Raw genomic sequence first — 16,443 nt, forward strand, 5'->3', positions numbered from 1 at the left:
TACATGAATTTTACATCATTATAAAGGGAGTTGAAAGACCTTTCAAATAATGGATCATTCGACCCCCCTTTTCATTTAAGATTTTAGGGATGATGCCACCCCCGCTTAAGGGGCTGCAAATGTTAAAGTGATTTTATGCCAATTTTGTGTCCCCCTCGAAAACAAAATCGACGGGTCCGAGCGTTTTTTCAAAAAAGGAATGATCTGCCAGTAAATGACTCTGTTTCGTTTTCGGTGCGCCACACTGTATAGTCGAACCACTCTATCCAACTTACAATCATTTATAATGTTACGTGGGCTGCAGTTCATAACGGGGTTTCCTTAATACAAAACTGAAGTGTGGCATTAGAGTGATTCCTCACTGTCCCAAGAATACAGTCTAGTGAGGCATCACATTGATGCCAACCATGGCTGAACGTGTAATTACTATATTTTTTAGGATAAGGTTTGAATGGGAGAAACAAAATATAAACTAATAAAAATAATATATTACAAATAAATGTACAAATTCTTAGACTATTTTATAAACTTAAATAATATAATTTAAAAGAATAGTAATAGATAGTTCATGCCTATGACACCAAAATATTTACAACTTACTCTAATATGATATTCATTGTTTAACTTTAAAATGACCTCTAAAAGCATAGGTACATATTATTTATTTAATCGGTATTTAAAACATTAAAATTTTACATAAATTCTTTTACGTAATATTCAGTAACCAAAATATTTTTTTGTTTTTTAGAAGAAAAAATGTATAAATCAGAAAATATTTTGTCTTTTCATTTATAGTTTCGTTACATTCTAGTATATGCAAGCATTTACATGATTCCTTCTGGTAATACCCAGAGTGATTATGTCCATACTTAAATAACAAGCCTCTAATATATGTAAATATTATCTAGGTGCTAATGTTAAAATGTGGTTCATTTTTACAAGATCCATGGAAATTATGGGTTTGGCGAATCTTTCACAAGAGTACATATGTTTTTTGCAGCATTGTCTTCGGTAACTACGGTTATCTTATGTATTTAAGCTCTTAATTTTTTTTTTGCAGTGGAGATTAAAACCCGGATCTTTTTCACGCCAAGGAAGAATCCTGCTGGCTGTGTAACCACAGAGGCTACTTTAAGTATGTTACTGGTTTTTATTATCTATGAATGGAACATTTTAAAATACATGAACTAATGACTACCTTACTAGAGTAAAAAGATCTCTTTTTATAAATTATTTTCTAAAACAAGGCTAGCATTTTTGTCTATTGTAACAGTGTTCTAATCATACTTTCAATATATCTTATGTGTGATATATTTACTTTAAAAACCAATGAGTGCTAGATAATAATAGTAATCACATAATGCTGTTGGTTTATGAATGTATTTTTTTGAATACTAAAATCTTGATAATATTGATTAGGTATTTAATATCTTCATTCGTGTTTTGATCATGGAACGGCTATTCCGAACTGGTTGGTTTTTCTTTATTTGCTGATAGAAAATGCCGAATAAATAATGAAAAAAGACGTCTAAAGAAGAGTATCTATCGCGTGTATGACACCATTAGTTGCTGGTATATTTTGTGTAGTTAGAAGGTTGTTGTTCACTTTCACTTTACCTGAAACAAATTAATTGTAATTAATTAATTAACAATACAAAAAATTGTGACGATTAAACGAATATAACAAAAATATTGAACCTATAGGTTACAATTCACATTTACTTTTGTTCCTTCAATGTACTTTTTCCTTCAACTTTTTAAGTGGAATTTAGAAAGATTGGAAAAAGTACATTGAATAAACGTACCATCAGGACAGTCAGATATATTCCTTAGTAATAAGCATTTAGAAACATTAAAACCTACTCAGGTTAAGGCAAGCCAATTGTAGCCAGTAGACTGTTAACATAAGGGATTGTTCAAAAGACTTGAAAATATGTTGATTATCGTAGGTCTATGTTGTTGTACTTATTGTATCTTTACTATTGTTACGATAAATATGACTCATATTTAAGCTGTAAACATATTTTTCTAACAAGTATTTTTTAGTAGGTAAATATCCTCGGGTCACCTCCTATAAAAAAACCTGTCTAGCATCGATGGCATTCGAGAACGTTCAAGGGTCACCACGGCCGAATTCTAGGGAACTAAAGAAGAACGGTTAATAAATATATATAGAGGAATTTTCGTTGTAAGAGCTAGTCTGAAAAGAATAATTGGATCGAGTCGAGTTTGAATTCTAACGCGGAAATAAATTATATACATTAGAATAGTGTAAATAATGTAAAATAAATTAAGTGTAATCTTGTATATAAATTAAATAAAGACTCTAATCAACTAAGTGTTGAAAGAACATTTTATAATAAATAAAGATAATAAATTAGTTTTATAATAATAGTTCACTATCCAACTGTAGCCACACCTCTCAAAACTTCGATATTTTTATTTTGTTCTGTTTGAGAGTCCAGGACTTTACTCCATTTAATAGAGTTCTAAATATGTATCATCGCATAACCATAGCATGTTTGACTCGTTTAGAGAACAAGTTGTTTCATTTTAATAAATTTTTATTGTTTTAGTTTCTTCTTTCATTTTTTAGAGTTGCCAAATAGCAACCTTTTTCTGAGCGATCCTTTGCTTTAAAAATCTGAAAAAATTCGGGAACATACATTTTAATCCTCAAAAATCCTCTGATTTCTTCAGATTTTTTGGATCAAAATTAAAATCAGGAAAAATTTTTGAATTTTTCAAAAAAATTTTAGATTATGCAGGTAATTTTTGGCAAACTTTTGGAAATCGTCCGTCAATGGAACGTACCGCTACCACCCGGAATGAAATGCGTAACGCGCATTTATTGACTAAGTCAGGTCAGCTCAGTCAGTGGATTTAAGTATTTCATGAAAGATGGATCCAAAAATTATTATTGTTAGTTTGTTATGTGGGGAAGAGGAACAACAAAATAAACTTCAACAAAGGAAGCATAATAAATGAATGCATGAACTTTGTAAAAAGCGAAACACGGAAAAAGTGCTACTTTATTGCCTGATTTAATCGATCATGAAGACAAGGCTATAGCGGGAACGCATAGCGAAACGGAAATGGAACTGGGCAGGGCATGTAGGGAGAATGCATGACTCACGATGGAAGAGTAAAATTATAAATTAGAGGCCAAGAGCAGACAAACGTAGTAGAGGAAGACCACCTACACGCTGGGCAGACATCAGGCGTATCACCAAAAATTGCCAACAAAGAGCACAAAATCGTAAAGAATAAGGGAGTTTAAAGGAGGCCTATATCCAGCAGTAGACGTGATAAATGAAGGCTGGATGATGATGATGATGATGAAATGATGATAGCAGGATAAAATGGTAAAATCTGCACTCAGCTGGATTTTTATTTGGGTTTGGGCACTTATAATACATATTTAGAAACTAAAAACCCCTTTAGCCAAATTTTTACCTCCCTAGGTGGTTCTTGGGGTCCACTATCGCAAAAAATGAGTTTTTTTGAAAAAAACCTTTTTTTCCTTTTGATCTGAATAAATGAAAAAATCTGAAAAATTCACGAACATACATTTTAATGTCCAAAAACGCTCTGATTTTTTTCACATATTTTTGATCAAAATTAAATCAGAAAAAATATTCGAATTTTTCAAAAAATTTTTAGGTTATGTAGGGAATTTTTGCCAAACTTCCAAATAAATATTTTTTGGGTATTTTTCCGGTCTTTTGAATGGCGGGATTAGATATTTAATTTTCGCTTCGGAAAAAGTTTGAAATTCAAAAAAATAATCAATAAAAATATCAAAAAATATCATTTTTTGATATTTTTTCAAATGTTTTAAGCGCATAACCTCATTTAAATGTGACAAATAACAATTTTTGTTTTTTTCCAACCTTTATTCGAGTGTTAATTGTCATTTAAATATTTTCGGGCCCAAAAACACATTTATTTCAGATTTTTTGGATTAAAATTGAGCTTAGGAAAAATATTTGAATTTTTTAAAGAATTATTTTTCGTGTATTTTTCGTGTATATTTATATTATTATAATAAAAATCGTTTATAAAATAAAAATCCATTTACCTGATTGTTTACTAAAAGTAATTTGTCTGTCTTGCAAAAGGCTATCTTTAATCTGGTAGTACCTCATACCGTTTGTGTACAATGTGCCTGCTATGAGATGCCTTAGTACTAGTTCCCTTGCTAGAACTTTATCCGTTACCAATTTGCTGAGATCTTCTGCAGATAATCCAGCAAATGCTTTTTCTGTGGGCGCTAAGAGGGTAAATATTTTTGATCCTGAAATAAAAATATTATAATTTTAATTATTTTATATTCATTGATACAATTTTGATGACAGATTCAAACTTGGGTCTTGAAAGACTTATCTACAGACTCAATCTAGTATAAGATAATTGAACATAAAAATAAACAGTGATAAGACCAAAGTGGTGACCTTTTCTCGATCTCAGAATGTTCCTTTGCCTATACTTCTTCTTCTTCGTGAAACTCATCCTTTAAGGACATTGGCGATCATCATGGCCCATTTTACTCTGTCTGCAGCAGTTCTGAAGGGTTCTATTATTGTTCTAATTGTCCAGAATTCAACTCCATAAAAATACAGAGGAGGGAGAATACGTTTCATCTCAATATTCTAGCTTTAATTTTTCTTCCCAGCTTTTCACTGTATAATACTGCTTTCATCTTATTGAACGCTCTTCTGGCTATTTGCTTGTGCTTGTGCAATAGCCTGTGAAATTCTGGGGTTATTTGAATCGATGGTATGTTTGATTTATTTAGGTTTGTTAGGCTGATATTGGTATAAGGAAAAGGTAGTGTCCACAAAACCCAGATGATGACAAATCTTGTAGTCAGCGAATATATATGCGTAGGAACAAGATCCATAGACCAGGTAATGGCCTATAAATACCTAGGTCATGAGATCCGCATAGGAAAAGATAACCAAACCGTTGAGCTTCTCCGTCGTATAAGACTGACTTGGGCAGCCTTCGGCAAGCTGAACCATATTTTCAAATCGTCTGATATACCAATATGCCTTAAAAGAAAAACGTTTAATCAGTGTGTTTTGCCAGTGTTAACTTACGGTGCGGAAAAGTTGACCATAACAAGGAGAACAGTTCAAAAGATCTGTGTGTGTCAAAGGGCGATGGAGCTTGCTATGTTGGGCGTTTCACTACGAGACAAGATCCCAAATCGCCAGCTACGACAAAGAACAGGAGTGGCTGATGCAGTAGAGAGAGTAGCAACACTGAAATGGAACTGGGCAGATCACGTGGCTCGAATGACAGATAATAGATGGACAAAGCGGATACTGGAATGGAGACCAAGAGATGATGCCTACCGAAGCAGAGGTCGTCCACCAACACGTTGGACTGACGATCTAAAACGTTGTCATTGGAATTGGATGCAAGAGGCACAAGATCGAAATAGATGGAAAATTATGAGGGTGATCTATATCCAGCAGTGGATAAGCGAAGATTGAATGATGATGATGATGATGATGAAGTGTCCACAAAGTAGTGATTTTGATTGAAGAAATGTAAGTATTTGAAAATTTAAAATTTAAGTTGGATAAATAGATTCATACAGGATAGTAAAATGAACAGATTAATCGTTTTTTCCATTCGTGGTTTCTAATCGATCACAGAACACATTCTGAAGTATTGAGTTACTTTGATTTGATGAAATTGTAGTTGGCATAAGTAGGCTTAGATATTACCTCCTCTAAGAAAGTGGAAGTTCTCCAGTAGATGCTTTATATGGGGGTATATATGTTTACTTTTGTAAAAATTGTTTATCTCTATATTTTTCTTCTATATCTTTTTATCTTTATCTTTTTATCTTTATCTTTTATCTTTTTATCTTTATCTTCTTCTTTATCTTTTTATTATACTTTATCTTTTTTAATTTCGCAGCGTTTCTTGCTGGAATATTTCGACAAAGTTTCACTAACAACAAGGCGGCAGTTTCCTCCGACCTCTCCACTAATCTTAAAGCTACCTACAAAAAAAAATGATACAATGGTATTTTCACAACTTGACATTTTTTTAACCAAACTTTGAATAAACGAAGATTAATCCTTATTGAGATGGTCATCCTAAATGGGGTCATAAAATTGTTTCCAATATTTTTCCATAGCTGAGTAGTTCAAATTCTGAGGATGAGGTGAAGCATTGTCGATTAATATTACTGCCTTTCTTGGTAAACTTTTTGATTTCAAAAACGATTTGATATTGGAAACATACTGATCAGCAATTAATGAATTGAACAACTAAGAAATTTTTGGTGTCACTTAAACACAGTTCATATAAATAGACTAGACGAAAACAGGTAAGTCCAAGATTAAAGAACTCCTGAATCATCGATAAAAGATGAAGAGAAAAATTTGAATGAATAAGTAGCTACTAATTTGAGAAAACTCAGGCTGAAGTATTCGAGAAAATTGTCTTTTTATACAAACCTTGTAACATTTCGTCTAATCCTGATGCAAAAATAGCCCTCAAGAAACTAGTAAACCTTCGTTCTCTATCTGATTGAAGTGTTTGAACTATATCTCCTACTGGCAGTGGGAACATTACTCTATCTATAGCATGTGCAACTCCTTGTGGTATATCAATGTCCTGACTTTCTTCTTGAACTTTGGCTCCATTTATGGTTGTTATCTAAAACAATATTAGAAAAAAATCAATATTGTAATATATTAAGCCATGAAAAGCCTTAAAATAAATGAAGAGAAAATCAAAGTAACGACAACGATTCCGAACAGCAGAGGTAAAGATAGAAACACTAGTCAAAACTTGAGCGCGGAGAATTACAATTTCGATATCGTAAACAAATTCACTTTACTATTTTTATTAGAAATTAACCACAATCTTAGTTTAACTTAAGTTTATTTTGACATTTTGATTTCCCCTTCGGAAATCGTTCCCAAAATACAAATTAAACAAATTTTAACCAATAACCAAAAATATCGTGGTACTTTAACAAATACCCCAAATTAAAAACCCCTTTTATATTTTTTTAATTTAACACTGTCAGTCTAAATAAGGGGTAACGACGTGCATTCATATATATATTTTAATGCGAAACTTTTATCATTTTTCATATTTGTGTGTATGTTTGTGTATGCTTTGATTCCGGGAGTACCTGGAAGGCAGAGTTTATGCAAGACTAGAATTACTAGAATTCATAACAAAGATAACCTTATCAGGTTACATTGGATGTATATATTAGAATTGTACTGATATCCTTAGTTTTTTGAGAGCCTGAAGATGCTGTAAAGGTTTGTAAACAGTGAAACCGGTAGCCCATTCTCTCTTTTTTCAACTTTAATAAAATCTATTACGGATTATAAGTACTTATTTCCCTAACATTCATGAATATATGCTCACACCTGCAACCATCTCAACATTTAAACAAATTTTGTTTTTGTTCTTTGTTCTGATTTATTCATATTGACAATTCGGACATATATTATACATTTTAAAGTAGAGGAATTTGAAGGTGCGTTCCTGGAACGACTTTATTAGAACATAGTTCTAATAAAGTTCATTCGATTATATGGAATAAACTTTAACTTGAGAATACCTATCAGAAAAATCATGTCATGTTATTTGTCTTTAAAAAGACAACCACACTTGATCGTGACAGTAAAATTCTCTCGGTAGTAATTCCATTGTGAATGATGAGAAAAAACCAGGAAAAAAACCTCATAATACTATCCCGAAATGGTAAGTATTTAGTTTTACATTTAGTTTACTCTCAATATTAACATCAAACTGTGTATGTATTCTCGCTATGTCATCGATTTACTAATAGGTAGTGGTTAGATATTATGTTTTTATGGGATTAAGCCACACTTATTGGTTGTGATTGTGATGAAAATTATTTAATTCAAAATGTGATTCTCATCACAATCACAAGCAATAATTGTGGCTTAATCCCATAAAAACATAATATTTAACTTAAACATAGCATAAGAAAGTAGTTTCAGAACCTTACTAACCTCGTATTTTCTTTTTATTGATTTCTTCTTGTAATATTGGTAACCAGATCCTACTACATTCTGCAGAGGAATTTGCGATCCATTTGGTTTCATGTAACATGATAAGAGCAGCCGGTTTTTTTTTATTTTTTTCTTTTTACTATCGGTTTATTTCAAGAATATACATGACTAGGTCCATTAAATTCTATGTTCATTTTTGCCAATAATTTATCGCTCCCATTTAGACCCCGCCCATAATCTACCAAGACTGAGCAACGGTGCCTTCAAGCCTATTGTGTACAGGTTTTCTAAAACTAATTCTTTATAATCTAGATCACTAGGTACGGTACAGTGGGGTTAGCAGATAGCGCAAATGATCTCCAACTTATATTAAACAACTAGCCAGATAAGGTGACGATCTGGATTTGAAAATTAACAAGACTAGATCCAAGATAGCCATAAGCTGAAACCCACATTTGAAGACAACCAGACTTATCTAAGAGAAGCCAACTCTTCTTCTTCTTCTAGTGTCGACTCCACTAATGAAGGTTGACTATAACCATTGCAAATTCGTCTATCGTCCTTTTTCATTCGATTTTCATCATCATCATATAACGGGGGTCCTACGGCGATTGCCGCTTCCCGCATTTCAGCCTCCATCTTTTCCTATCTCTCCAATCTCCCTCTTCTAAGCCTCTAGATTGCATTGTTTTTGTAATTTCTCTTCTCCAGGAATTTGGTGGTCTTCCCCTTTTCCTTATTTCTGGCGGAACATACATTAAGGCTTTCTTTGGCCACCGCTCCTCCTCCATTCTCATCACGTGACCATACCATTGTAATTGCCTTCCTTGTATTCTATCTGAAAGAGTATCTCTAATTCCTGTACGGTTTCGTATTTCCTCATTCCTGATTCTTTCCATTCTCGATACTCGACATGACCTTCTAAGATAATCATTTCATTCGATTTTACTCTTCATAATCAGCTGCAACAAGTCATACTTCTCATTTCTAAGTAAGTGCCTCAAATATGCTGTCTTTCTCCTTTTAATGTAGGTCCAAAATTCCCTATCTCTTCTCATTCTGTGCAACACCATTTAGTTCGTAATATGATCGGTCCATGGTATTTTCAAAAATTTTCTAAAAAGCCACATCTCAAAAGCTTCCAGCTTTCTCATTATGTCAACACTAACTGTCCAAGTTGCAGCATCATCAAGAAGAATAGAGTGGATATAATATTTTATCTTACGATATTTTCTTCTTCTCTTTCTTCCTCTTTATAAGCAATTCTGCTTGTTCATTGGCGGATTAATATGGAAGGTTGTAACTCCATCTTTTGCGCGGTTGTCCGATACTTCTTCTACCGATTGGTGACTTATCTCTTGCTATTTTGACGACACGGGTCTCCTCCATTCTGCTTATGTAGTTATTCCATTCTTTTTTTTTTCTATTTTGTGTCCATTCATTTATATACTGTACGTTACATTTTCTTCTAGTTTCTTCACTTCTCACTCGATTTCTCAGCATATTTCCTATAATTCTTCTCAGTACTCTCATCTCTGCCGTTTTCAGTAGCCTTTGCATTGTGGCTGTATCGGGTCTTGTTTCTGAGGCATATGTTATTATTGGTCTTACCCTCGCTTTATAAATTCTTAACTTCATCTCAGTGTCAATGTGTCTGTTTCGCCATATAGTGTTATTAAGGCATTCTGTCAGTCTATTTGCTTTTTGTACTTGATCTCTCACTTCTTTGTCCAGGTCTTTTATTTCCATTATTTATTCAATACTGATGGCATCAATTTCTATTTTACATCTGTTTGGTTCTTTGCTGACTACTGTTTTAGTTTTCTGAGATGAGATTGTTATATTAAATTCTTTTGCTCTTATGTTAAATCTGTGGACCAGTCTTTGTAGAGTATCTTCATATTGGGCTATCAATATTGCGTCGTCTGCGTAACAGTATTTTTGAGTATTTTTATTTCTTTGTTTCCCATTCTGTATCCTCTTCCTTTGTTAACGCTTTTGATGATTTGATCCATGATAAAATTAAAGAACATGGGGCTCAATGAATCCTCTTTATAATTCCGCTGCCTAGTTCTATAGGTTCTGTAAGTTGTCCATCTATTCTGACTTGCATTTTGTTGTTTTGGTAGAAGTTTTCGATAGGTTTTATAATATTTAGGGAACTTCTCTATTATACAGAAGGTAGATTGCATCTTTGAGTCTTACTCTGTCAAACGCTTTCTTTAGGTCAATAAGACACAGAAATGCTGGTTTATTATACTCTAGTGATTTCTCAGTAATTTGCTTTATAACGAATATTGCATCTTCACGATTTTCCACTAAACTTATTCTGTGATATATTAGTACTTGTACAATTTTAGTTGTAAGTTTTAGCGTAGTATTTAACAAGTTTATACCTCTGTAGTTTTCTGGCTGTTTTTTATCTCCTTTTTTTAGGTAGAACAGTAGAATTAGTTCGTTCGTTCTCCATTCTTCTGGTATTTTATTGTGTTTAATAATTTTATTAATTAATGTTGTTATTTGTTCTGTCATTGCCATCTTCCGATATTTAATTTGCAAATTGAGTCTTTGGTTACTCAGAAATTTCCTCTTCAAAAAGGCTGCTCATGTTTGCTCTATTCTTGATCGAATTTCCGATTTTGGATTTAGGTTTTCAGTAACCCAAACTTCTAAGTACTTCGTTTTGTCCACTTGTTCAATATCTTCATTTTTTATCTGGATCCGTGTTATGACTTGACCCCTCGTACTGATAACTATGGTTTTTGTTTTATTAGTACTTATACAAGTACTTGTGTAAATAATTGTTCAGTGTATTAAATAGTAATGGCGAAAGTACACAGCCTTATCTCACACCCAATAGAAGCCAATCGAACAAGTTTATCTTAGAAATAAGAATACAGATAGAAATGGCAAGATCCACTTTCCTTAAAATGAAGATTTAACTAAGCAACCGTAGTTTCAAAATAACAATCAGGCTCAGATTTGGAGCCTGATAGAGGAGAATAGAAGCTTGGAACATTAAAATCGGTTTAGTAATCCGTCTTGAGATGTTTAGAACATGGATATACTATAAGAGTATTCTGGTTGGATCATGTCGCAAATAATGAAGTTTTAAGAAAAAGAAAAACAGTAAACTGTTAATATAAATAAAGATGAGAAAGTCCATATACTAGGACATCTTCTTCAAAACCAAAAATATGAGCTTCCAAAACAAATTATTGTACTGTGTTTATTAGTCTAATTTATTAACTTTATTTATTATAAAAATGTTCTAACACTTAGTTTATTTAAAGTCTTTATTTGTACAATATAACTAATTTATTTCACACTAATAATTATATAATTTATTTACATTTATTACAATACGCGCGTTACATTTTAAAAACTCGACGCGATATTATCTTCAGACTTAAAATCCAATTGGAATCTATGCATATTCATTACGTCTATTCCTAATATAACATCCTCTTCGATGTCAGCAACTATAACAGTATGGACGAACTTTTCTGCCCCAATTCCCAATTGTACCTGGATTTTTCCCTGAATGTTGGCATTTTCACCTGTAGCGGCCCGAAGTCGAAACCTCGTTGGTAACAGTTTCTTACGGCTGTTTATAACTGTCGGGCGTATAATGGTTCTGGTCGCTCCGGTATCCACCAACAACGTATGCCTTCTACCATTTATTTCTCCATCTACATATACACTATCTTCACGACATTTCAAAGAAGCTATTAGTATGAGAGGGTCTATGGAAAAGTTCCGGGTCGAAGCTGCTCCCCTAAGGCCGACCCGTTCTAGTTTTGAATATGAAATCGAGTTTAAAATTGTAAGCCGGAAATAAATATAAATAAATATTGTTAAATAAATTAGTGAATATCGTAATAAAGACTTTAATAAACCTGTAAGTGTTATAAATGTAGAACCTTTGAAATAAAATAAAGACAATAAATTAGATTAATAAAAATACTACATTATTATATGTAAAAGGAAAATAAATTAACTTCTGTTTTCAATGTTACATAAAATAATTTTTAGCAGTCTTCGTAATAATTGTTTTAGCGTTTTAGTTCAGCATTGATCTGCTAGACTTTTTTTATTTACTTTCTCTATTTCGTTACGTGTAACTATTTGTGAATATTCATCGTTCGTTGACAAAACAAGCATAGTATTACGACCCTCACAGCATCTAAATTACTTGAATAACTATTGTTTATTATTATAAAAGACTGTCGTTAAGTTAACAATGTAGGAACTAAAGACAATTATAAATTAAACAATTAACTTCAGGTATGTCTGGATATATGTGCGATAGAATTCTTATTTCCTTCCTTTATTTATTGCGTTATGTTAATCGTTTAAAACGTGTGTAAATGCAGATTACCAAATAACGTATCAATAAGTTCTATATCATATTATCTAATACATTTGTTATTTACAGGTGATCATCATATTTACAGGTAATGTGAGGTGATTAGGTTAGTCTTCTACTTCTTTTAAAATCGAGTAAGATACTGTACCTAAATATTTTAGATGTGTTTCCTTAGTTGACAGTGTCCACTCACTATTTCTGTGACAGTCTGTAGCTCTCTTGCTAAGATCCATTACGATAGACGAACTGCTACGAACGAGTATTGTTTGGGAAAGTATAAAGTATTTATTTTCATATTTTTACATTTAATATTTTTCTTTTACTGTACTATAATGCGATTTAATTTAATTGTATATTCTAACGACTTTGCTTTAAAATATATTGTTTTCGGTTATTTCGTAAAATCGCATTGTTAAACGGGCTAGCTCATTCATTTTGTTTTAAGTTGAGAATTTGACTTTTTCTTTTGTATTTTGTGTCACAAATATAGAAACTGATGTAAAGTATCATATTACCGTGACAATTAACTTAACTTATCTCCATTCAAAATCGCAATACAATAGAGTGATTTATTGGTATGCCCTCTTGCTACCGACCACCTCGAAGCGTGGCCAGAGGGTGGTTTCTGACGATCTCAAGACGACACTTACACTTCACCGAGACAGCGAACAGTAAGCACGGGACGTCCCTTCTTTTGTACCTCGGATGGCGTCGCGACGGTCAACTCTACACGTGGGCTACGAATACATCAATATACCAAAGGGTAAGTCTACATTCTTTGTACAAACAACAATAAGAAGTAAAGCTAGTTAATTATCGTAATTTATTCACAATTAATATTTGCTATTTTTTGCTAATGTATTTACAGTCAAAATATTGCATTTTTTCTCCATTATTATTTCTAATATCATTTAACCAGCGACCTCCAAGTTTTATACAAAACAAGTATTGTTTATGATTTTCTTTATATGAGTTTGCTACTAAAGAAATCTTCATTTGTTTTTATAGATAGTTCGCGTCCGTAGTAGAAATACTAAACGTCCACTCTGGGTAGCGCTAAATGAACCAGCACATACTGACAGTTAGATAATCATTAGGATCTTCTGATCAAACAACGCTTCCAACATAATATGACGAATAAAATAAACGGTCCTTGCATGGATCAATCGAACCTATAGTCTGAATCTACCACATATACGTAGAAGGTATAAGCTATGCTAAAAGCCAATTTTCATCTAAACTATTAAAAAATGACAACGTTAATTTAGTCGCTATACAGGAAACCCACTGCGAAACAAAGGAGTGACTACAGGAGCAAAATACTGAGCTATGAAATATTGGATGCAACTTGTCACCGATCATACGGTACAACCACATATGTCAAACAAGACATTGAAAATTCTTCCCTAATATCTACTCCCATTGATGATATCGTCAACAATTTTTATAAACCACCTGGCACATATTTTTTCTGCACAGAGATTAACTACATATTATTCAACAGTGGAGAAAATAAAAGACTATTTAGGGTAGTTTTTGTTAAAAAAGAAATTTGCCTGTCCTTTCATAAGCGCTTCATTACCTATTAAAAAAGAATTTTTTAAAATTAAGTTGTCCCAAAATACTTTTCGGGAAATGATAGAACAAGGTTTGAACTTGAATTTAGGTTCTTGGTGAATTTAAAAATAATGTTTTTTACTTCTATTTTTGAGCCTTGAAAATCGTAATTTTGCGTTTTTTTCAGTTTTAAATTGTTTATAACTCGAAATCGATCAAGGTATCTCATGAAAAAGATTATGTAAAAAAATCTCATGCGAATATTTTTCCGAACGAACCCGAGCTTTTCGCCTTGTCTAAAAGTTTAGTGTTATTGGTAGTGTAAACATTGATTTTTATTTCTCCATGTTTCGTCTGCGATTTCTCTGATACAATATTTAATTTCCTAGTTAGTAATCCAACACTATCAAATAGGCCAAATTTGTTTTTTTTTGCATGTCAACCTTTTTTTAGAGAGTTTCCTTATGATTAGTGTTGGCAATGACTATTCCAGATTTGTACTTCTCTACAGAGATGATTTCATATGGCTGATCTTTTAGCAATTTGTATTAAATAAATTTGAAATGATAAAGAATTAGTTATATAATTTTTTCTTTATTCCCAGAAAGCTGTTTTAAAAAGAAAAAAAAAGCTATTTTTTTTATTGTATACATACCTTTATATCATTCCATTCTTTATCGTGCATACTGTACTGATTTACACGTAACTGTGTACCTGCTAATGACACTCCGGTCATTTCGTCTTGCAGCGAACTGATTTTGAACGCCCCTGGTATAACATGATGTAACAAAAGCTGTAACAAGGTATTTTATAAAATATTATGTTATTTAAATGTTTTATTCTAAGCTAATGTGATTATGTATTGTAGTGTAATGTTTTACAAAATTAAAGAAATACCAAGACAAAAGTACCTATGTAAATACAAACGTAGGACATAGGTTACCTATCGAAAAAGTATCATTTCATAAATTCGAGGGACATACACATACATATATGTATGTGTATATTCATATAATTCATTTAATTAGATACAAAATACTGAGATAATGCCTAAGAATAAGAATTAATAAAAATGTAGAAAATATATTAGGAAAATAGCAAGTGGCTAGATTGAATACTAATTTTTTTATATAGCATCTTCTCATTTTCAGATATCACATTTTTAGAGTCTAACAGATATCAACAAAGTTTATTAACATTCTTGTTTATTTTCAAAAATCATACTCAAGTAGTGTTTATATATATATATCACAGTTTACAAGGAAGTTTGTCTAGTTTTTGGGAAACCAGAAGTTTAATAACCAGTTTAATAATTTTTCCCCACATAACTTTTAACAAATATTCGGCAGAATATTAGGAATCACGTTGATCTGATCTGACGCAATTTCACAAAATTGTATTCTTCTATGAAAATCATCGTCATAGAGCTCTTCAAGTATTTATAGGGATGAATTTTTGAATTTTTAGTGCTTTTCCTAGTCTACCTGTTTATATCTGTTTGTTGACAGCTCATTCTTAATGGACTACCTAAGTCTAACTTCACAATGGGCGGGGATTTTAAAAACTTTCCAAACATTTCTAATTTATGTGTATTTGTCCCGTAGGAAGTTGAAAAGACTAAAGATATTCATTTTCTCGTAGTTTAGGTTGTAATATAACATTCTGTGGAAACCTTTCTATCAAATTGCCATGAGTGTTTAAAAAAATGTTCTTTGAATGTTGTAATAGTTTTTGAGTTTATTTTTTAGATCTGGGCATGTAATGGCTATTAAACATGTGTTGAATATATACAGTATTACTGAATTTTTCAGTAATGACAACAAAACTACTATTAACTATTTAAACTAGGAGAAAACGTATATATTTAAGTGGTCTTTTAGAGGAAAAAACATGAGCACTTAAAAAAGAATATAACATTAATTTAAATATTTTTATTTTGAAATAACCCCGATAAAAACAACAACAAAATACCTTGAAATAAAGTAAAAAAATAAATAAAAATTTAATCAAACAATAACATAACCTTAAAATATGAACATTCATTGTAAATATAATACTTGATATTCTTACCTCACAAATTCACAAACAACAAATAATAACAATCGCACAGAATGAATGTTTATAACCAAAAGTCCATATTTATTCTTCAAACAATTAAAAAAATATATTTCCAACTTCTTATGGGACAAATACACACAAATTAGAAATGTTTGGAAAGGTTTTTAAAATCGTCGACCATTGTGACGTCAGGGCTTAGGTAGTCCAATGAAACGATTATCGGCGTAAAGCCATCTTAAATTTTACTGCGACATTGCCGGACTTAAAAACAATCAGTTAACTACCAGCAATGGAACCTGTGAAAAAACATTTTGGCGATGACAGCCTAGAAAAGAAAAATCGGAGAGAAATATTGTTATTAAAGGCTTAAAAATTAATATAGAGGATGCTAAAGAACCAAAAAGGAAATTATAAAAATTCATAAAACGGTTCCCG

At 31.9% G+C, this 16,443-nt stretch overlaps 1 protein-coding gene across 2 annotated transcripts in view; it reads right to left on the reverse strand.

Annotated features, from left to right (window-relative positions):
* Positions 1 to 468: 468 nt before the first annotated feature.
* LOC140441734 (uncharacterized) overlaps positions 469 to 16,443 on the reverse strand; it is a 102,614-nt gene continuing 86,639 nt past the window's right edge. For both annotated transcript variants that reach the window (XM_072532626.1, XM_072532627.1), the window contains exons 3-6: positions 14,606 to 14,743; positions 6,480 to 6,681; positions 4,082 to 4,297; positions 469 to 1,617 (exon numbers count right to left, since the gene is read on the reverse strand). In XM_072532626.1, coding sequence (XP_072388727.1) covers positions 1,529 to 1,617; positions 4,082 to 4,297; positions 6,480 to 6,681; positions 14,606 to 14,743 — 645 coding nt within the window. In that variant the 3' untranslated portion in view covers positions 469 to 1,528. The remainder of the gene's footprint in view (positions 1,618 to 4,081; positions 4,298 to 6,479; positions 6,682 to 14,605; positions 14,744 to 16,443) is intronic.

The sequence above is a fragment of the Diabrotica undecimpunctata genome, chromosome 5 (genome assembly GCF_040954645.1).
Source record: "Diabrotica undecimpunctata isolate CICGRU chromosome 5, icDiaUnde3, whole genome shotgun sequence".
Lineage (NCBI taxonomy): Eukaryota > Metazoa > Arthropoda > Insecta > Coleoptera > Chrysomelidae > Diabrotica > Diabrotica undecimpunctata.